Genomic DNA, 20,737 nt, shown 5'->3' with positions numbered 1-20,737 from the left:
GGTAGGGTCGGGGCCGCCTCTCTCACCCTGCCCTCTGTTGCCGTTGCAGAAACAGACAGCGCAAGCTGGGTACGAAGCTCCAGTGACTCGGGAAGTGTGGGAACCAGAGTGCACGTTTAAACGGAGACGGACAAGAGCAGAGACCTGGGAGCAGCAAGGAGCCTTTTAACAGACGGACCAAAGGAACAGGCAGGGACCATACCCAAAACCTGAAAGCCTTTGCTCTGCTTTAGCAGCGAGCTGGATGCTCCCTGATGCATGTGGGACCGTGCAGGAGTAGAAACTCATTTTCAACACAGATGCACATTGCCGGTTGGAATGTACCATCGTGTCTACGTCAGGGGAGGGGGGAGAAAATGCCTGGTGTCATGTTCAGGGGAGGGAAACCCAAAAATGAATCCTTTCTGTGACTTTTTTTTTTTTCCAGCATGAAATATACGCACTATTTATTTATTTTTTTAAATGGAACTATTGTTTTTGGGGTGGGTGAGGCATTGTGTGTTTTGTTTTTGCCTATTGTTTGGGTTTTTCTTTTTGGAAGAAGATGACAAAATTAATCTCAAGTTGATCATACTTAATTAGGGCTTTTAATTTTAAAAAACTTCTTAGGAGGGAGGGGAACAAGGATGGGGTGACTTAGGCAGAAGGGAGAGGAAGGCTTCCTTTCCTTTCTGCAACCACTTTGGGAGATCAAAATCAATTCCAACTGCACTTTGTACAGATGGAAAGAAAGACTAAAGATCTGATTTTTAACACTAGTGATGGTTCTGCAGGGAAGCCTGCACGGATACCATTAAGGGGAGTGTGTGTGTAAAACAAAGGAAAAACTGAAATATACTGACTATTTTTTTTTTTCCACTGCTGCTCCTGTTGTGTAATTAGCAAGAGTGTCTTTCTCAGCATCTCTTCTAGGTGGCAAGATTATCATACATATCTCACGTTTATTCCATCTCTTCCTTTATACTTTTATTACCTCAGGGTTGCTGTGATCTGTACAGCTTCTGTTGTTGTACTGAGTGTGCTACCGATGGCACCAGAAAGCCCGTTGGTTATAAGCAGTGCTGTGCTCCAGTAAGAGTCAGCCCAAAGCCTTACAAAATTCAGTTGCTAGTCTCTGTCTTAAGCACTGGATTTTTAATTTTTTTTCTGTTAAAGCTTAAGGGAGGGATTTTTAAGAATGAACAAAGTGACAACTGTAAACGAATAACAAGGCAAATGACTAATAACTATCTCAGCTGTTGTCTGAATTATTTCTCAAAGAGTCCTGTTAGAATCCAACTGTGAACTCAAGTAGTGAGGTTATCCTACCAGTTATTGCAGTGGCTTGGTCGGGGTTCTGCAGTAGTAACCTTGAACGCCGAACTCCTACAAGCAAGTTTTGCTTTCCATCCTTCTTCCATTCCGATTCTTCATGTGGCCAGTCAGCTCTCCGGATGCTGCGTCTCTGTGGGAGCGTGCCTGCCATCTGTGCGTGCTGGTGATGTCTACGACTTCTGTGATCCATGAGTTAACCTGGCAAGGGCTATACTCAAAGTGCTTCAGGGCTGTGCATGGACACTTTCTGTATTTCTGGTATATAATGCAGCAGTTCAAGTCTAACTACAGGGGAGTACTTATTCAAAGCACAATTGACTTGAACTTTCACAGATAAAGGACAGCTTCTGAACTGGCTCAAAGGTCATCGGTGTGCCTTCGATGCAGTCAGGTGAGCAGAGGTAAAATGACTGTCACATCCCAGTCTTGCTGCCTGTTTTACTAGCTCCACTTTAATCAGACTCCTGCATTATAAAGCTGCTTGAAGTGAGATGTGTTTCCGTCCATCTTGATTATTTTTTTTTAAGTTTTCATCTGTGCCTGTTGCCATAGGAGTTTCTGTGTTCGTATGGAGCGGGAGCTGCTGTAGAAAGTATTGGACAACCAGAGTGTTAACTGTAGAAGGCAGTGATCCTGATCTAGGAGATCAGGAATGAAGGCTGTTTAAGTTGCTGTGTTTAAGTAGCTACGGGTAGTAAACTAACTGTTTTCAGTTGTTACAGCAAATATATTTTTTTTTATAAAGAACTGTTTAGTATTTGCATAACATGAGCAATCCTGTTAACATCTGAAGGACCTGAGCGCTGGATCTGAAGGTGCATCAGAATAAAGAGGCATCTTGCAGCTTTCACAAGGACACTTGAGCTGACTTAGAACAGCTCTATTAAAATGAGACAGGACATCGGATAGGCCACGTGACATGGTGGTACCATACGTTTCGGTTTGAAAGCCGGTACTAATCACTTATGTCTTGCAAAACCCATTTATTTTCTCTTTATATCTCTTGTAAGTTAACTCAGAAAGCCAGAAGGGAGATCACGACTCTCTTCCCCAAGGACAAGGCTGAGAGAGTGGATTGTTTCAAGAGTGGCTAGCACTTCCCTAGCCTCTCTTACGCTATTATGGCAGACTGCTGGAAAAACTGTATGTGGAAGCACCTATTGAGAACTAGAGATAGGGAGGAGGTTTCATCTCCTCGTGGAGAGCGGTGTAGTGTAAAAAGCTGTTCCACTTCATGTTGCCTTCAAACCCAAGCTTCCCACAGTCATGCTTAGGAGTAAGGGAGAGGAAGAAGAGCTCTTGTAAGACACTATAATAAACTCTTCTCTGTTCTCTGTGAGTTGTTTGTAATCTGCATCTTCTGCCTACTTTTGCTGTACCTTTCCAGAAATCTTTGCAATACTTGATATAGTAGAAATTCCTTAGTGATCCCATGGATTTTCTTAACTAAATGGTGCTGTGCAGGAAAAAGATTTGAGCTCTGCCTTATTATCCTACACTTGTATGAAGTCTCCTGCCACTAGTTTTCTGAAATGGAATATTTTCTTTGGAATATGTGGCTTTGCAAGCGGATGCTTTCTGTTCCTCCCCTGTACTCGAGGGGGCTGGATGGAGATACTAAGACAATAAAAGGAAGGTGACAGAATGCTGTGGTTCACTGTTCTTGCTGTCCCCACACAAACATCCTCCCATAAGGGTAGTTATGTAGCTTCTGCAGCGTCAAAGGAGATGTAAGCCTTTTTGTAGCACTTATCTGTTTATTGTGTTTCATTTTATTCAAAGAACATTTCAAAACTTTGCATGACATGGATTACACTACTGAAACAGCATTTAACACAGCTAACCAGCAAAGCATGCAACACTACCGGGCTGTGTCATAAATTGCACTCATATGCCAAGGGTTATCTGAATATCTTCAGTCTATGCATTTCTTAAATTATTTGTTCCAAATTGGTAGTTTTTCTGGAACTTAAGTTTCTTGTACTTAATGTGCCTTTAAGACAACGGACATCTCTTGGTAAAACAATCGGAAACAGGGAGAATGGTATTCAGTAAGTTGACACTGAAAAAATCAAGAAGGTATGAAGCGGAAGGACATGGCATTTTAGAACTTGTACAATAAGAAAAGAATTTTTAAAGGAAAAACCTTGATTTTAGTGTCCTTTCAAGCACTTAAAAAAATCAGCTTCACTCATCTGAATTTCAGCTCCATATATCATTAAGGATATGTTAAATGGTTTATGAATCTTGTATCTCTTTCAATGTGATAGCCTGCTTCTTGCAGCTGTACTCTGCTGAAGCTAGTGGGATATCCAGATTTAGATGCAGAATAGATCAATCCCATCTTCTGGGATACAGTCACAGCAGCGCATACTTCTGCTTAATCTTTAATAGGCACTTTCCTTTGAGAGCCTTCCCCTTTGATAAGACAGAAGTAGAAAAGTGCCAGTCTCAAATACTTAAGTGGCAATACTATAGCATCAGTGGTTGAAGGCATTGCAGACAGGGAAAAATAACTCATCCCCTAGCAACGGAGGCCGATTCAGTATGGGGGGAGGATTACTTTGGCAAAAAGAGTATTTTTTTCAATGTAAAAGGCTCCATAAACCCAGATGTTGTTCCAGCAAGGTTTGGTCTTTTATGTAGTATTTACACAATCGCTTCCACCGTGATAATACTGAGTGTCCTCTTGCAGTTTTTAGCCTAATTCATACAGAGGAGTCAGCAGAGCAGGGATGCGTGCTCACAGGTTTGTAGTGCTCCTACTGTGGGGTTTTTTTGGGTTTTTTTTTTTTAGACTATATCACTCCATTCAGGATTCTTCTCAAAGATCAACTAAATCCATGTAGATGATGTGAAAGTGGCAGTTCATACAATCACTGGCTGTGCAGGTGAGTTTCAGTTAAATTTTCCTTCTTAAGGTTTATTTAGGTATAAGATAGAAGCTTTGAAATAACATCCTTTTAGGAAAAAATGCAGTAGTGTTGGCTTGTGTCTTCCAAGAAGCAAGTTAGAATGATTTTTTTTTTTCTTTCACTTTAGAAAGGTTTAGTGCAAATTTCTTCATATATGTTCACCAAGGCACTTTGATCATGTCCCTTGCTGTTCAGTGATCAGAAAAGTAGCAATTATGATCAAATATTTCCCTGTAACAAAAGAGGCCATCACACTCCTAATGCTTCTTGGTTACGGTGGTGTCCCAGTAGCCATGTCTTGAAGGGGGTGCAATTTAAATATTAAATTCCTGGTGCAGAAATAGCACTAGAATTCTTCATTACCATACAGCTTTACTAAATAAAAGTATAGTCAGGAGCTTGGATTCTGGCACATTCATTGGGAGTAGTGCTTAGAAAAATTCCTATCCTAAAATTTTTAATGTTTATATATTATCTTTTACTGTCTCAAGTTTGTCATCTGAACATGAAAACATTATCATGAGATCATTCTCTCACAGAATAGAGCTGGCACAAATCTGAGTAAACATTGCAGTAAGAAAAACCTCCCAAGAGTGGCAGAAAAGGTGCAGTACTGTTACTGCAGGAACAGTGGCTGCCACTGTGGACAAACATCTACAGTGCCCGCATGTTCTCGGCTTTCCTCCTGCTTTTCAAGATTTTTTTGCCTTGTTAAAGCAGAGTGATGTGAAAGAAGTGTGATTCTGCAGCTGTTTTTCCTTCGGCTCTAACAGATTTGAACTCTGTGGGCCAGAAACAGATGTATGTTCTGGAGTTCCTAATCAGAAACATTCTTATTTGTCCACAACTTAGGCATAACACGTTATGCACAAATATGTTGTTTCTGAAAGCAAGGTATAAAACCACCTTGGGTTAACATGTGTGCCCTGAAGGAGAGTAGGCACGTGGCCTTCTGGCTAATAACAGAAGGTCAGCATCTGTTTCTTTTCCTCAATTCCAAAGAAAGGTACAGTGAAGCAAGTGTCCTGCTAAATGCATAGGCAATCCCTTCTCATCTCTCCAAATGTTAAGGTAGATAAAGCCAAAGCCAGCAAAACCTGTGCAAGAGAGAAGTTTTGTGGAAGCTTTGCGGGGAAAAAGCTTTACGTTGAGCCTGGGGATCCATGGCTAGGACCACAACAGCAAGCTTAACAAAAAGCCCAGAACAACAACAACAAACAAACCACCTTAGTTTGTAGCGAATGATACTCTGTTGTTAATAGGGTCAGTGCAACAGAAAGGAGATCCCAGCATCCTAAAATGAGGGGAAGGGAACATTCCCAGGCCTGGAAAGCATGTAATGGTCGGAGTGCCTGGGATAACTAGTGTAGTGCAGTGCACTCTAACTGCTCCGACTTAAGAACTTCTTTCTCCCCTTGCCAAAGGTCAATGGTGACGTTTTGCTGGAGCAGCAGAAAAATCTTCAGTCGAGTTTCAAAGATGCTGTGCTCTTCAGAGGACTAAACCAGTAAAAAGACTTGGTCTTAACAGTAGTTCCGTCATATAGTAAACATTCCTTGCTTTTCCTGGAGAACTACCTTCCTCACCAAATGGAGTTAGATACTAGGAAAGGACGGTATTCTGTATTCCTTTACAGTAAGTCCCATAAAAAAAAATCGTATTTCAGTCCTCTCTGAGGACCGGAAGGTGCGCTTTGCATTGATGGGAGAGAACCAATCAGTTCTGCTTTGGCTTAAGACAGCGTTTCCTCTCACCGCTAATATCTGCGGATGACTATTCTGTAACCTCTTGCTGAAAACAAATGGTAGATGTCCTCCTAGGTTCCAGGGCAAGCTGTCCCCTCAATCATTTTCTGAGGAACTGGGAACTTCAGTGCATGAGGGATAGCCCCTTTAGTTGGGGGTTTTGTATCATGTTTGCCTCTTACAGTTTGGATTTGGGAGTGGCCTGGAGCAAGATCCTCATGTCTAGCAGTGCTTTCTCCAGATAATGCGCCATGCGGGCTGCGTTTGTGTCAGCACAGCTGTTGAATGCTGAAATTGCGAAGTTGATGTGTTCATCCATAGGGTTGTAACAGATTCCATAGCCATCTGGAACTACGGGACCAAAACACATCACACAGTCTGTCTTTGCTGGGACCTGTGGAGACAATGTGATTAAAAACTTCTACCCAGCCAGAGAAATGTAGCCATCAAATGCTAACAGCTCTGTCAACAGAAGAAGAAGAAACTGCCACCTCATGAAAATGCTCTAGAAGAGGGCCTCTTTGGTCAGACCCACCTACCACCACACACATGCTGAATTCTGCCATTTGGTATCAATGTGTTTTCCTATGCATTTGCAAAGGAGGAGTACTACTTCTCCCCAAGATAAGCTTGTAGTAAGTCACAAGCAGAACTGTATCGGTAAGAATCACAGCGCAGCAGGTGAACGTAAAGCTATTCTGGCAGCTAACTTCAATTGCTATGGCTTGCAGGAAGACACCAAATGCTTCTGGTGATCTTGGCCTTGGTTATGCTGGTGTTTTACAAAGGTGAGAGGAACTGTGGCAGCTCTAAGATCACATCTGCAGCTTTATGGGACTGGTAGCAGGCTTAAAAATTTCTGTCCCCAAATGAAGACTAGTTTCAAACAGAAGGAAATGAAGGAGAAATGCAGACAAGAAAGGCAATGAAAATAAACAAGGAGAGCATTTCCCTCTTTGCTCAGATGAGTCCTACCTGGCTGGTTGAGAGATTGAAGTGCATTGCAACAGCATATGCTGTGTCCATGAACAGTTCAGGCATGCTCACTAGGTCCTCGATAGCTTGAAGCTTCAAGCCTAGGAGGTGGCGGTCTATCGCATTGCCCCTTATTGCCTGTAGGAAGGAAGACTAGATGAAAGCCTGTCTAGCAGGCAGGCGAGCAAAGCTATCAATTTCTTTGTGTTAAAGAAAAAAAGCACTTCTAAAAAAAAAAATCTCGTAAGTGTTTAAAGTTAGAAGGAAACTAGATCTTGCTTTTAGGACCAATAGTCAGTCTTGTTTGTAAGGACTGTGAAATTTATTTAAGCACACAGCGGAACCAACCTTACAGTCCTGCCCATGGGTGGTTTAAGGGGTCCTCATGCAACTGTGGCATTTATCAGCAACAGTGAGAACCGAAGCTGTTTTCATATTTGATTCTCTCCTTTAGGCCAGCCACAAGGGACACCTAAACCACTAGCTAGAGAGAAAGCATTCAGCCCGTGGCCTAGAGCACTGTCAGATCAGTTAGACATGTGCAACAGCACTGATGCCCACATTGCTGTGTCAGCAGAGGAAGCTCTTAAGGCCTCGTCCTTCACCAGAACCCTCATTTGCTATGTAAAACCCCAACTCTGTCTGCATAGAGGACACTCACCATGTCAGTGTATTCTCTGTGGGCCTGGGTAGCTCTCCTCAGCAAGTCTGCCTTCTCCTGGTCCTGAGAACACACAGATCTGTCTGTAAGTTTCTCTGCAGCATGGAAAACATCATTTTGGCTGTTCCTCTAGGATGGAGGGCATTTCTGCCTTGTGTGTCTATACTAGACTAATTTTTAGATTTACTAGATTTAATTTTTAAACTTAGTAATTTAATTTTTAAATCATTTTGTTTGGCTGTGTTACTTCATTCTGAATGGTATTCTCCATCCATCAGTAGCAGAACTTAGTTTGAGTAGCTAAACAGACTTTTAGAAGGGACATACTTCTTTCTGGTAGGATTAGAAATGTCCACGTGTTGTTTCCCAGGCTTTCAATATACGTGAAAGGAAAGCCAAATGAAACCCAAGGTGTGTAACTATATACTCCAAGCTATGTTTTAGCTCAGCTTCATATCGGGTGCGGCTCTGCTTAGCCAAATAAGCAGCTTTCCTCTTTTTCTGGAGTGGAGTCCTCTTACTCCACTTCTTTTTGATCCTCACCGATTTGTCAGGGCTGTCCATTGATTGCACAAACTTAAGAGAGTCTACAGAAGTGGAGCGGATGGTGTCTGTACGGCCCAGGCGGAACATCCTTAGTGATGCACTCTCATACGTGGCACAGGAGTGGCCGTACATCCTGTAAGATGGAGGAGAAAGTCACAGAAGTGAGTTTGTCCTGAGAGGAATGGCCTCTTGTGAAACAGAAGAACTGGGGGGAAGGGGAAGACTGTATGTGAGCGAGTCCCACTGACAGCTGATCTCTGATGCTTCCTTACGACAACTGTACGCACACAGAGGGGTTAATCTCGCCTGTTGCTTGGCAGCTGCCACAGGAGAGATTTGCTGTTCAGCCCCAGCGCATGGGGAGAACATGGGACTTAGGAAGCAGGCCGTAGCAGCCTGCAAGAGACTTGTCTGTGACACCTTTATCAAGCTCGCGTATTTGAGTCTTATGGTGAAGAGGCTGAGAAGCTACCTGTTGGTGGTCTTACCTGTAATATGCTAGCTGCAAGGCCAGCTGGATAAAAGCATCAGGACTTATCTTCTCTGACTTGGGGAAGGCTTTCCCAAATTGATGGAAGACCATGACTTTGATATCCAGGTCTTCAACCATTCTGCAAGGAAAGAAAGATCAAGTATTCCTTTGCCTGTTGCTTGTTCTTGTAAGATAAAGGTACGGACTTTGCTTTCACAAGGCTCAGAGAGAAGAGGCTATTTGGATCTGGTCTATGCAGGGACAGAGAGAGCTCGGTCACGCACAGACTTGTGTGGGCAGCACTATGGAGATGAGCTTTTTTGGCCACTACTGAAATCTTCACCAGGTTACATGGGTGCGTGTGTGTGTGTGCGTGTGCTCTAGTATCCCCAGTTAGATCCAGTAAAGCCTTGCTCTTTCTCAGTGAAGTGGGATGGATCAGCAATTACCCCCTTCCAGCACCTTTGACTTCATTCCTGGCAGGTGGCTTTAGTGTGCTTTTCAGCTAGGTTCAATGTTGTTGACCCAAGAAGTCACTAGGAAAACTCCCTGGCTGCAGTGGGGGAAGCCTCATTTAAACCACCGACACATTCCAAAGGGGGACGTGAATTACTCAGTCACTCACCAGACCTCTCCACTGCTTCATACTTACATGTTGAGGTTCTGCTTTGCCTTCTCTATGTCACTCTTGATTTCTGGGGTGATGTTAAACCGCAGCTTTTTGGGCATTGGCAAAGGAATCATGGGCGATCTTACCAGCTCAGGTTTCTTCCTGCATAGAGAAATGATTGTTTAACCAGGCCTTTAACATGAAGCTCAGCTAAGCTCACCAGAGCCCGGGTAGAAATGCACAGGGAGATCTTCCCTAACACCTTGTGATGCTAGTCACAGGCTGAAAAATTCTTCACAGTGCCATTGCAGGGTTTTTTGAAGGGTATGAATGAAATGTCTTCTGTGCCTTCTGCCCAAAAGAAACACCTCTCCCAGGCAAAAGTCCTGTTAACTCTGAACAGTGTAATTCCCTGAAAATAGAAGCAGTAGCAAAACTTATCAGACTAGCTTGTCTACTCAGTTCCCTTACGAATACAAGAACTGCAATACCTAATTAGCATAGCACTACCCTTTCTCCAGAACAAATTCCTAGGAGGTGAGCTGTGAAGAGGCATGTTCTGGGGGAGCAGGTGCTTTAAAACCTATCATCTCCAATGCTGAGGAAAAGTAGAGGAGGCAGGACTCACGTGTACTCCACGATGTGATCCAGAAGAGCAACAATGGGCGGGCCTTCTGAGGGAGCATGTTCGTATACGAGACCGCAGGAGCCGTCTTCAGCAACGATGAACTACGAGAGAAGCACGAGAGGACAGTGATGAAGACAGACAGCCAGCGTGCAAAGCAGGAGCTATCCAGAGAGATCTTAGTATCTCGCTGCTCTGTATCAGAATGGACAGCGATCCTATCCTCGCGCGCTGGAATGGTAACACAAAGGTCTCGTTGAGCCAAATAGCAGTGGAAGCCTTTCAGCAGGCCTCAAAGCCTTTCAGCGGGCCTCAAAGATCTGATAGCGCTGTTACAGTTTTGCAAAATTAAATGGATAAGAGCACGCCTGATAGATATATTGGTGTGCTCAGTGCCCTGGCAATACAGAGTGGTTCAATGGGTTTGATTTACTTAGGTGCAAACGCAGTACAGGAATAATATCACCATGTGCTGGCTTAGCCTTACTTTTCAATTAGCTGGGACATCTAAACTTTATCCTATCAATGAAGAGTTCCAAATAGGAACAAAATAGCTGAAAACGTTACGAAGAGTTCATCAGATATGAGAAGAATCTTTTAAAGCACCATTGCTACTATCCACGAGCCAGGATACACCAACTAATGAAGGAGAAGCTTGAATAGCAGCCGTTGTTGAAGGCTCCTGACAGGATTGAATGGAGATCAGAGGGATGCTGTGGGATGGCAGCTGATGTTTGAAAAAAAGGAAAAAAAAAACCAACAACAAAAAAAAGCCATTGGGCAGCTTCTGGCAGAAACAGGAGAAGTGATAAGCCTAGAGGAGAGACAAAGAACAGACCTCCCTACGTTTGGGCTGCCTCCAAGCAGACGAGGCATTGTTCACCGCAGGCAGAAAATTGATTTACAAGGAACACAAAGAACTGCTACACTGAATAAGCGTGGGCAGAGGCAGTAAAAGAAACAAAAGTCCCTGAGGCAGGAATGAGTGCTTGTGGTGACTGCAAGGGAAACCATAGGATCTCATACTGTCAGCCACCACGCCTCGTCTCCCCTATTTCTCCACTCTCTTAATAAAAGGAAAACTTTCCTGCAAAAGGTTTCTGGGATTTCTTGAACCTTTGTAGTTTCGGGAAAAAGCATCTCCTCCAGACTCTCGTCTCTAGCATCTTTAGAGCATCAGCACTTACTTGAAGGGTTTTGTCAAACCATCGGTTCCCACTGTTCCAGCGACTGCCTCCGCCATGCAGCATCTGAGCGGCCACGCGGCTCTTGTAGATGTCCTCAGACACCCGTGGCATAGGCGCGTCAAGGCAGACGGTGCAAATGCTCTTCTCAATTGTACGCACAGACTCCTTGTTGGTCTTATCTGGGAGAGAAATGAACAGCAAATAAGAAACGGGAGTTGAAAAACGTGCATTTGAATTGGAGGGAGATTTAAATTTGAAGGAGCAGGTTGTAAGGACCCAGAGTGGTTGGATTCCCATTGTACTTCAATGCAATATTGGTCATTTAGGGGTGTATACAGTAATTAAGATTGTAGCCAGCTGGGTTGTTACAGATGCAAGCACGCTCCGTTCACCTTCCTTTTTTCATGTTGCATACATCCCACCCCTTTGCAAGGCAACAAGCTCTAGGATTTCAGGTCTAACAAACCAAGCTTTGGACTTCACCTATGTACCTTCCAAAACAGAAATAACAATACTTTGCAATGAAATCAAGTTGCTTCTTTGAGGTGGAAAGCTCACGTTATCTGTCCAGAACAAGCTTCCAAAGGAAAGAACTGAGCAGAGCACAGCGGAGCGGTGAGGTTGGTAGTTCAAAAGCATTCGTGGTGGTTGTTAGCGCTTGCACGTTAGGGGCTCTACAGACCTTTCAGAAGGTTGTTGTAGGCTTTTGCCCAGCTGTTTCGGTGGTTGGTGGTGAGGATCCCAATAGGCTCTTTGTTTGTTTGGAGGGAGGTGTTCCATATCTTCTCCAGCTGAATGAAGAGCTGGTCAGTGGTCAGGGGACTTCCATCACTGTTGTAAACATCTAGCTCAAAGAACTGAAGGTGAGAAGAGTGGACAAGGACAGAGACAGAACATGAGAGAAGATCTTTATTGTCCAGCCCCAGAAACAAGGAACAGCCACTCTGAGGAAGTAAGACCTGACCTAAGAACTCAGCTTGCAAGCAGACCTTTGAAGGATGCTCAGAATTGAGAGACCCAAGTCCAACTTCCCTTGCAGGGCATAAATACAGTCCAGGTTTTAAGAAGCTCAGAAACCATGGTAATGAGGGCCAAAACACATGAGGAAACTCCCATTTCTGAGACTCACCCATGGTGGCAGGGTTTGCTACCCAGTTTCCACTTGGAATTTCCAATTCCAGACACGATCTCTGGGCTTTGAGAGACAGGAATTGCAGGGACAAAAAACAGAGAGTGGTTTTTTGCCTCGTAGTCTGTTGGTCATACATGGCACTCCCAGTTGTTGGCCAGCTAAGGCCAAAGGGGATAAAGGGAGCAGGAACGAATCCCTGGTGAGGCAAACCTCGTGGGCAGAGACTTTGTGTTGTTCCCTTTTCTCTGGACCACAGCTAGCTGAAAGGGACACCTGCAGCTACGCGAACCTCCCTGAAAGCTCAGGAGCTGCCGTACCTGGAAGTTGTGAACCACTGTGATGTGTCTGGACTGCTTTTTGCCTTTGGCATAGTTGACGATGGAGTCCCGCTTGGGCCCGGGAATGCGGCAGGATGAGAGGATCTGGTAGTACTGGTTCATGCAGAGGGGCTTCCCACCCATGTACTCCACTGGGAGGGTCTCACTGGAGACACAGCAGGGTAAGGAGGAAGGGGAAAAGACACAGCAGTGAGAAGGCCTGCGCTCCCCATACAAGACAGGCACAGGCTCAGCCATGCAGCTCCCGTCACTCACTCCAGCGAGACATAAATGTGTTGGTGCTGATGGTATAAAAAAGAGCCGTTCTTCCCTATTCCTACCAGCTTTCTTAGCAGGGACTACAAAAATTGTCTGTTTGCCAGCCTTTCATTTGGAGAGGGGAAAAACACTATCTTCTGTGTAACACCAGAGAAACAGATCTCTGGACCTGCTACGTAGCTTAGCGTACGCTGTGTTGTCTGCAGAGACTCCAGGGCACAATATACTGGGAGATGTACTGTTCCCAGGCAGAGGTTTTCAGCTATAATCTTGAGTGGTGGGTGTCTGATGTGCTATCTATGACTCACGAACTGGACTGGGACTCGATCGATTACTTGAGTGGTCATATTCCAACTACCCTTCTCATGGCTGGCCCTGAGCCTTGTCTGAATTTGGATGTAAAGGTGTGATGTTGGTAATCTGTTGGTAAACATTTTTTTGGACTATAAATAAGGCATGTTCAGCAGAGGTTTGTTGGTGATCAGAAGAAAAGGGGTAGGGAGGAACAAGCTTCTCTAGAGCTCATCCTGTCTAGCTGGGAGATGAGAAACACCAGAAACCCAGACGGAGAGAAACAAATTCCTGCTGCCTGAGCTGTAACTTGTCCTGTGGGCAAACAAAAGTACGTAGCTCCACAGGACTGTCAGTCGGGCTCGCTCCCTCTAAGCATGTACACGTGCCAATGAAAGTATTAAGGCAAACAAAGAACATGAAGAAAGAAAAGTAAATTTGCTTTTTTCCAGTGGTGGTCACCTTGGCAGTGAGCGGTGATGTTGATTACAATATCTCTTTTCAAATATGTGCTGTCTACTCTTGCCTTTCTATTTGGAAGGGAGATTTACTGACTAGGCTCAGCCTCTCTATGACAGTAAGGAACATGTGAGAAGTCAGGAGGGTCACTAACTCACTTGTCAATCATGGTCTTGAAATCCAGGATGCCCTCGATCATCTTGGCAGCAAACCTGGAAAAATATTAAATGTTACAAGTTGAGATTCAAATGCAGAACATCTGGGGCTGAGGAGCTAGGTGAGGAGGGCTAGCCGAGCTTCTCTCTGCTCCTTAGAAAGTTCAGCCTTTCTGCCAAGCCCCTGTGGTGCCCATCTCTGGTTAGCTGATACAGCCACTCCGGGGTTGTGATTTGAGATTGCTGGAGAGTCCCACCATGTAGTACTTTCTTTTTTTATGTATCTTACTGTATAACCAAGGACTCTGGACAACTTTCAAGAAAGCAGGCTTCAGTCCAGATGCATAAATGACCTTCTAACAGCAGCATTTTTTTACTGACATGTTGTGATTTTATCACATCCTAGTTCTGAGTCTTAGCATTAAAACAGCACCAAGAAAAGGGGATTTCTGCCCTTCCCTGTCCAGGGGCCACCTCTGAGTTTTAGGCCAAGATGCAGCTGTATCTCCCTGCATCCAAGACTCACCATTGCTGACTTAGTTCCTACCTGATGAACGTTCTGCTGCTAATGCAACTCTTAAGAGCATGCCTCTGGCACTGAGGGATCTGAAACAAATGCAGACATGCTGCACGCTGACACCGAGGCGCTGTGTTTACCAGGATCAACATAAACACTGCCAACGCCAACTCCCAGCAGGGAGGGAGGCTGTGACAAGCCACATCAAACCGCTTAGCTGGGGAGCGACAGGTTGGCCTACTCTGACCTGGGAGCTCCCACCCACGCACGGGAGGAAGGAGGCAGGAGGTCACTGTGACAAGAGGTTGCAGACAGCTGAGCTTCAAAGGCTTTAAAGTGGTGCAAGCATTTGGCGTTTGCAGGCAGCGTCATCTAGATTTGCTCAGCCTACCCATCCCTAGTAAAGATCAAAGGATGTAACTTCAAGAACCTAAGGGCTGTTAAACAAATAAGGCATCCTGCAAAGTAGTTTTCAATGAAAATTTCTCAGCCTTATTGCAAAACCTGAGCAAGTAAAACAGCTGGGGAACAACAGGGAGAGAGCCTGTGTTCCTTTCCAGAGAGCAAACAGCGTGGGAGCAGAGTTAGGGCTTGACGGGGAGACGAGGGAGAGGTTAGCTGACTTGTTTTCAGCCACCAGTATTGCCAGATTAAGAAATGGAGAACTCCACTTTCTAAACTTGCCTTCTGTTTCTGAAGCTTCAGTCTCAAGCCATGCTGTCAAACTTCTTTCTGCAGCCACAAACTATACAAACACGCATTTAAATTGTATTTTACACAGGAGCCCAGATTCTCATGCAGCTGCTTGGTTCCACTGGCTGGGCCACTGGTAGTGCTCCAGATCTTATCTTCTATTTGGATAACTTGAGAGTGAATAATATAAGAAAGAGCTTTCAAAGCTGTTTGCCCAGTCTTGCGCTGTCCCTGTGAGGCTCGCCCTCTGCACCGCTGCTCAGGTGTATCCAAGGGAGCGGAAGGGAGGATTCGTTCTCAGCCTTGCTGCTCCCCTGGCTGGTACTTCTGATCTGCCAGAGCAGTGATGACTGGTAACTGTGGCAAAGGTAACCCTGCGTAAAGGTCAGCGCTCAAGTTTTGCAGGTGGATTTAACGCAGTCGTAGCGGTTAGAGCCCACAAGGAAGAGAGGACGTAGCAGGGTTTGGTTGTAAGGAAAAACTGGGGGTGGAGAGAGGCTGGTGACTGTGAAGTTTTCCCAGCCATAAATCCACAAGTGAAATGACACAACAGGGGACAGTCCCCTGCGGGGACAGACTGGCTGACAGCCCCTGCAGCAGGTTCCCCCATCCCTTTAAACCAGCAAACTCCAGAGGCATTTCTGGTTGGTCTCCCTTACGTGCCTGGGCTAGTTTTTATGCCTCCTTTAACTGCACACACAATCTTAGTCCCTCGTAGTCTTTAGCGTGTCATGTATATCCTCACAATGCCTCCAGCCAGCAATGTGGCCATCTTGCAGTTAAGATCTGTGCTAGAGCAAAGACCAAAACCTAGGTTTTTAGTCCCAGTTTAGTACCTGAACCACTGGACTCTTTGGTTTTCCCTCTTGATGAAGTATTTAATCTGGTGCAACCAGGAGTCTCCTCACAGCATGGCAGCCGTTCCTTATCTGTGCAGCCTTCTGGCACAGCACAGACAGCTCTCAAACTTGGGGACCACGTGCTAATTACTCTCTTTCCCAATCAGCCTGAACATCCTCCTCCCTGTCCAGCAGAGATAGCTCATCCCATCTGAAACCTAGGGGAAGGCAGAAAAGGACTTTACCTCAGCTGACCTTGTCGATCCAGAAAATCCTGCTTAGGTAAAACCACACCTGGGCTGGAGTGGACCACAACTGGCAGGCGATACTCCAGGTAAGCCGTCTTCAGCCACCAGTCTGAGAGCTGGGACGGAGAAAGGCAACATGCAGGCACGGCGTCTGCTGCTGTTTGACCCAAACCCGGCTGAACGGTCTCGGCATCCTGCCCCCGGCTCTGTCCCCCACTTTGCAAACTGTTTGGGTTTTATGCTTTGCACGTGGAAGGGTAGAGGGGGATTTGAGCAAGGCAGCGGGGGGCTCTTGGTGCAGGGCTCGAGCAGAGGGTTTCCTTCAACTTCTTGGGGCAGCTGTGTGATGCTAACAGGTTAGAGGCTTCAGCAGCCACAGACAGGGTCAGCGACTCCCTGTTCTGCCATAAATCTCTCTGCTCACCCAAGTCCTGGTGAGGAGCTTGCACAGCTCAGGGAGGTCAGCAGCAGACTGGTCATGAAGGTGATGCCCTAAGAACACAGGCGCCAGTGGATGCAGCCAGGACATTGGAGAGGTGTTCATCAGACCTCCACCCTCCCTAAGCAGAGCCTGGGGGCAGAGTCCCAACCTACCCAGTTCTCTGTTTTCTTGGCTCTTCTCTCCAGGCCTTTCTGCAGCCTCTCCCCGACGCCTCCCGGCTTGCGGAACTCAGCCACCAGCTCCTGCGTGTGGTTCAGCTCCTCCTCGCTGATGATGGGCTGCAGGGCCAGCAGGTAGCGGTCCAGCGTTTGCTGGAGCGGCGGCACGGGGAGATGGGGCAACGCTTCCTGATGAAGTTGGAATCTGCCTGGGATCTTGCCTAAAGCTGTTGGCTTCAGCAGGCCGTAGGGCCTGGCCTGCAAAGCACAAAGCAAATGTCGAGACAAAACTTTCCCCCGATGTGCACGAGATAGCAAATAACCTGGATCTGGGAGTCTCTGTTCCAACCCCTCTGAGCACACAAAGCGCAAACGCAAGGCGCAAGTCTACTGACTGCGTGCTAGAGATGGTTGTAGGACATCCAGAAAAGCTGCAAAAGAGAAACTTGATCTCTCAAGATACTGATTCTCAGCTCATCAGAGGAAATGCTGCCAGGATAATCATACATCTCCCGCTCTCTGGGCACCTTCCAGCTGAGTGTCTCCATGCGTTTGACAAAGTCAAACCCTTCCATCCCATGGTAAGCGGGAAGAAAGTAAGTCGTGAAAGAAATATTCATCTTACATACTGTCAGAAACTGTTTCATTACTTCTTGCAACAGCGTAAGACTAGGAAGTTAAGCAGAACGCTTGTGCCAAATCAAACTACCATTTGGGCTTTGAGGAGACAGAATTTAGATAAGTTTAGGGCAGGATTAAAATGCCTCTTCTCTGACTGGCCAGGGATCGTACAACACCAGCGATGGTCAGGGAAGGACTGGCTGTGATGTGTAGGCCTTGGGGCAATGCTCCTTTATGCTGGTGAACCTCCCGGTTACTGGAGGACGCAGCTATATTAAGAGAACCTCTGTCCAGTTGTACCAGTACAGGACTGGCCAAATTACAGGAGCCTTTGGAGAGGGAACAGGGAGAGCTGTTCAGGAAATTGTGGGTGATGCCAACAGGCTCCTGGGATCCAACGGGGTCATGTGGGAGTGAACGCCTTAGAAAGCACCGTACCATTTCTCTGAGCGGAGGAATGAAACGGAACAAACCCAGTTGCTAACCAGGAAATGAACTTGCCAGTTTTCCCCCAAAAGAACATCATCCTCTTGGGTGAACAGGGTTGGACACCCTTTGGCTTGAAGATGTTTAAATTGTACTCCAGAGGTTTTGAATTCCCTCTGCTCTTCCCCCTCTGTTGGATCTACTGAATCGGACACCCTCCTACAGGACTCTGGACTTTGCATCCTCAGTGCACTGAGGATGCAGAGCCAATGAGAACATGCCCTTTGATTTCCAAGGCAATGAGAAAATAGCTGTCCCCGCACCTCCTCCCAGCAGCTACGCACAGAGAAGAAAGAAAGAGTTAAATCTGCAAAGTGGAAAAGCCTCTGCGTGGTGCTGAGCCCCCAGAGAAAATGCTCTATGCTCTGTAGGACCTGGCAAGAACTACGAGATCAAGGTTTGGAGGAGGAATGTTAAAAACAAGAGAAGGGGGAATTACTGAAGCATGAAAGGAGAGCGGGGCTGGGAAGAAATGAAGGGTGTTAATCATGGCAGTGTGGGCATACTGTACCTTCTCTGCTTGCTTCTGCTTCCTATCCATGGCTGGTAAGACAGAAAAGATCGTAAACCTCTCCCTCGGCCTGTCTCGGTTTCCTCTTCCACCTGACAATGCGCTGCCCGTGCAGGGCGTCACCTCGTTAGCAAACTGCCACATGACTGCTCTGATCAGAGGGCTCAAGGCCAGACACGGGCCCTGGAGAGGACGGGGGTAATCAGGCCATCAGGTTGCATCAACTGCCGTGAAGGCGCCTTTCTGGGAAGCCCTCCCGCGGCCACTGACCGGCAGCCCTGCGTTGCCCGGTCGGTGCTTGCTGATCAATACCGTCTGGGCAGAGTCTCTCTCCGATCGATAGCTCTGGGCCTCCAGCCATGGCCGAAGTGAAGGTGCTGGGGACGTTGTTCCCTCAGCCTTTGCCTGCACCATGAAGCTACAGCGGCCGTTGTGAGAGAAGCTTGAACATCAGGCAGGAGAGACCCCAATTTACGTCCTGGAAGCAGGTGACGCTGTGGGCTGTCACCAGATGGGACAAGCTGCAGGGAGGACTTATGCGGGTGATGGGGAATTTAGTCCCTTTGCTCAGGCAAAGGTGGCCACAGGGTGTCAGATGTGGCCAGCTCTCCCACAGGAACTGGACAGTGACCCAGCATCGCTGCAGGCGATGGTGGGATTAGTGGGAGATGGGAGCAAATTCAGTTGGGGGCTAAAGGCGGTATCTTAACTGCCCTCACGCCCCATGCAGGTGTGGTCATTATTGCAAGGTGAGACTTTGGGGAGTTCTGGGTTGTCAACCCTTTAAAAAAAAAAAAAGAAGTATCTCCAAAGCAGGGCAACAACAGAACTGTGCAGTCACAAGGAATATCACCCCCTCCTTCGTGTCTCTCTAATCGACTCAGGGGCAGACAAGCAGAGCCTTCTACGTAGCTAAGATCAAGTATGATGATTCCAAACAAACAGTGTCGGATTTTCCCTGGGGTAACAGTGAAAATCCCCAAACAAATTAGTTGAAAACGCTGCATGTTAAAATGTAGAGTGGATTTGTATCTTTCCTCTTTTATGTCCTCTGCTTGTTTGGTTTGAGGTCAAACTCAAGTGTTTGGTGGGAGGAGGAATAGTGATCGCAGCTGAACAGAGGAGGCAGCTGGCAGCAAACAGAGCAAACAGTCCACCTTTCCCCACAAGCAACAGGGAAAACGATCACCAGCGGAGAGTGGGGCGTGCAGACATGGCCAGCTCGCGGGCTGGCATTGCTCCTGAGCCACGTTCCAACGCGGCAGATGACCTTTTCCAGAGCTGGTGGGAAATCCACCTGCAGCCTGGGGCTGGGGGGCAGGAGGAATTTCAGAGCAGTGTCTGATTCCCAGCACGGCCACAACATTGAGTGTCAGATGACAGCGGTCTGTCTTTTTCTTTTACTTTTAAATTAGAAGCCGGAGAGCCCCTCAAGCCCAGAGACAACCAGCCCTGCCTGGCCCCTGAGAAAGCGTCTCGGGGAGTGAATCCATCATGTAGCTGCTGTCATCCCGCTCTGCCTCCTCCTCCTCCCCCGGGATCCATCAGCGTTTGCAATAACCAGTTACTAAGACCAGGCGCGGGGCTGACAGCTCTGCCTTCCCCCTGCTTGCAGGGAAAGGTGTGTTTTAAAGGCGAAGCCTGCAGCGGCAGGTGGCCGCTCCTTGGCCTCCCCTCGCCCCCGACCAGCCGTGGCTGCCACCCAGCCCCAAGCCCTCCATCGCCGGTGAACGCTCCACCGCACAGCGCTGCCTCAAGGCACACGAAGAAGCCAAGCCGGCTCGGAGGATTAACTTCAGCAGCGTCACCCGGGATGAGCAGCGCTCTCAGGGCTCGTCCAGCGGTGGCCAAGCCCCGTCCCCCCCCTTGCAGCCGGGACCCTGGCCCCAGAGGAAGGCGGGCCTGCGGCCTGCCCCGACCGCCGGCCCCGCGGGCCTGGCCGGGGAAGCCCTGCTTCTCCTCCGGCTTGAGGGAGCGGTGCCGGGCCCCGACAGCAGCAGTGCCGGGGACCGGGGCAGGGTGGGCCTCCGTGCCGGAGCCTTCCCGTGCCCTCTGCTCTCCTGCTCCTCCCGAACGCCTCCCGGCAGCGGGAAGCGGCGGCCCCCGCCGCACAACCGGCCCGTCGCCGTGGCCCGGGCCCGAGCCCAGGTCGCCGCTGACCGCCGGCGGCTCCTGCCCGTTGTCGAGGCCCGGGGCCGGCCGTGTGCCACCTGCCCGGCCCGGGGAACCCCCCCCGGGGCCAGCGGGCCCGCTGTCGCCCCTCCGGCGGGTGGCGCGGCCCGGCCGCCATCTCACGCCCCCCCCGTCCCCCGGTGTCCCCGCGGCGTCCCCGCCCTCGGAGCGCGGCCGGCACTTACCACAGCCCTCGCCACGAAGGACAGCATGGCTCCGCGCCTGCCCGCGGCCCCGGCCGCGGCCGCCGCCCGCCGCAAGGACACCGGCGACACCGGGCGCCGCCGCCCCGCCGCCCCGCTCGGCCGCCAGGGGGCGGGGCCGCTCCGCCGCCATCTTGGAGCGGGGCGAAGCCCGCGCCGCCATC

At 47.9% G+C, this 20,737-nt stretch overlaps 2 protein-coding genes across 2 annotated transcripts in view; one reads left to right on the top strand and one right to left on the bottom strand.

Annotated features, from left to right (window-relative positions):
* The window catches only part of DOLPP1 (dolichyldiphosphatase 1), a 19,229-nt gene extending 13,778 nt beyond the window's left edge, over nucleotides 1-5,451 (top strand). The window contains exon 8 of the mRNA XM_082327602.1: nucleotides 50-5,451. Coding sequence (XP_082183728.1) covers nucleotides 50-86 — 37 coding nt within the window. The 3' untranslated portion in view covers nucleotides 87-5,451. The remainder of the gene's footprint in view (nucleotides 1-49) is intronic.
* On the bottom strand, nucleotides 3,061-20,736 carry CRAT (carnitine O-acetyltransferase; the record flags this gene model as incomplete). The annotated part of the gene is given in 16 exon segments (XM_082327601.1): nucleotides 3,061-6,368; nucleotides 6,950-7,087; nucleotides 7,611-7,673; nucleotides 8,154-8,289; nucleotides 8,645-8,767; nucleotides 9,281-9,400; nucleotides 9,867-9,967; nucleotides 11,051-11,229; nucleotides 11,733-11,907; nucleotides 12,500-12,665; nucleotides 13,687-13,740; nucleotides 15,978-16,096; nucleotides 16,575-16,838; nucleotides 18,199-18,301; nucleotides 20,556-20,667; nucleotides 20,670-20,736. Coding segments are annotated over 16 exon segments (2,136 nt in total). The 3' UTR covers nucleotides 3,061-6,152.
* Nucleotide 20,737: the final 1 nt, after the last annotated feature.

The sequence above is a fragment of the Platalea leucorodia genome, assembly GCF_965183815.1.
Source record: "Platalea leucorodia genome assembly, chromosome: 15".
NCBI classification, from domain to species: Eukaryota; Metazoa; Chordata; class Aves; order Pelecaniformes; family Threskiornithidae; genus Platalea; species Platalea leucorodia.
The sequence above is the reverse complement of the archived record's forward strand: the minus strand, read 5'-3'. Positions and strand labels throughout refer to the sequence as shown.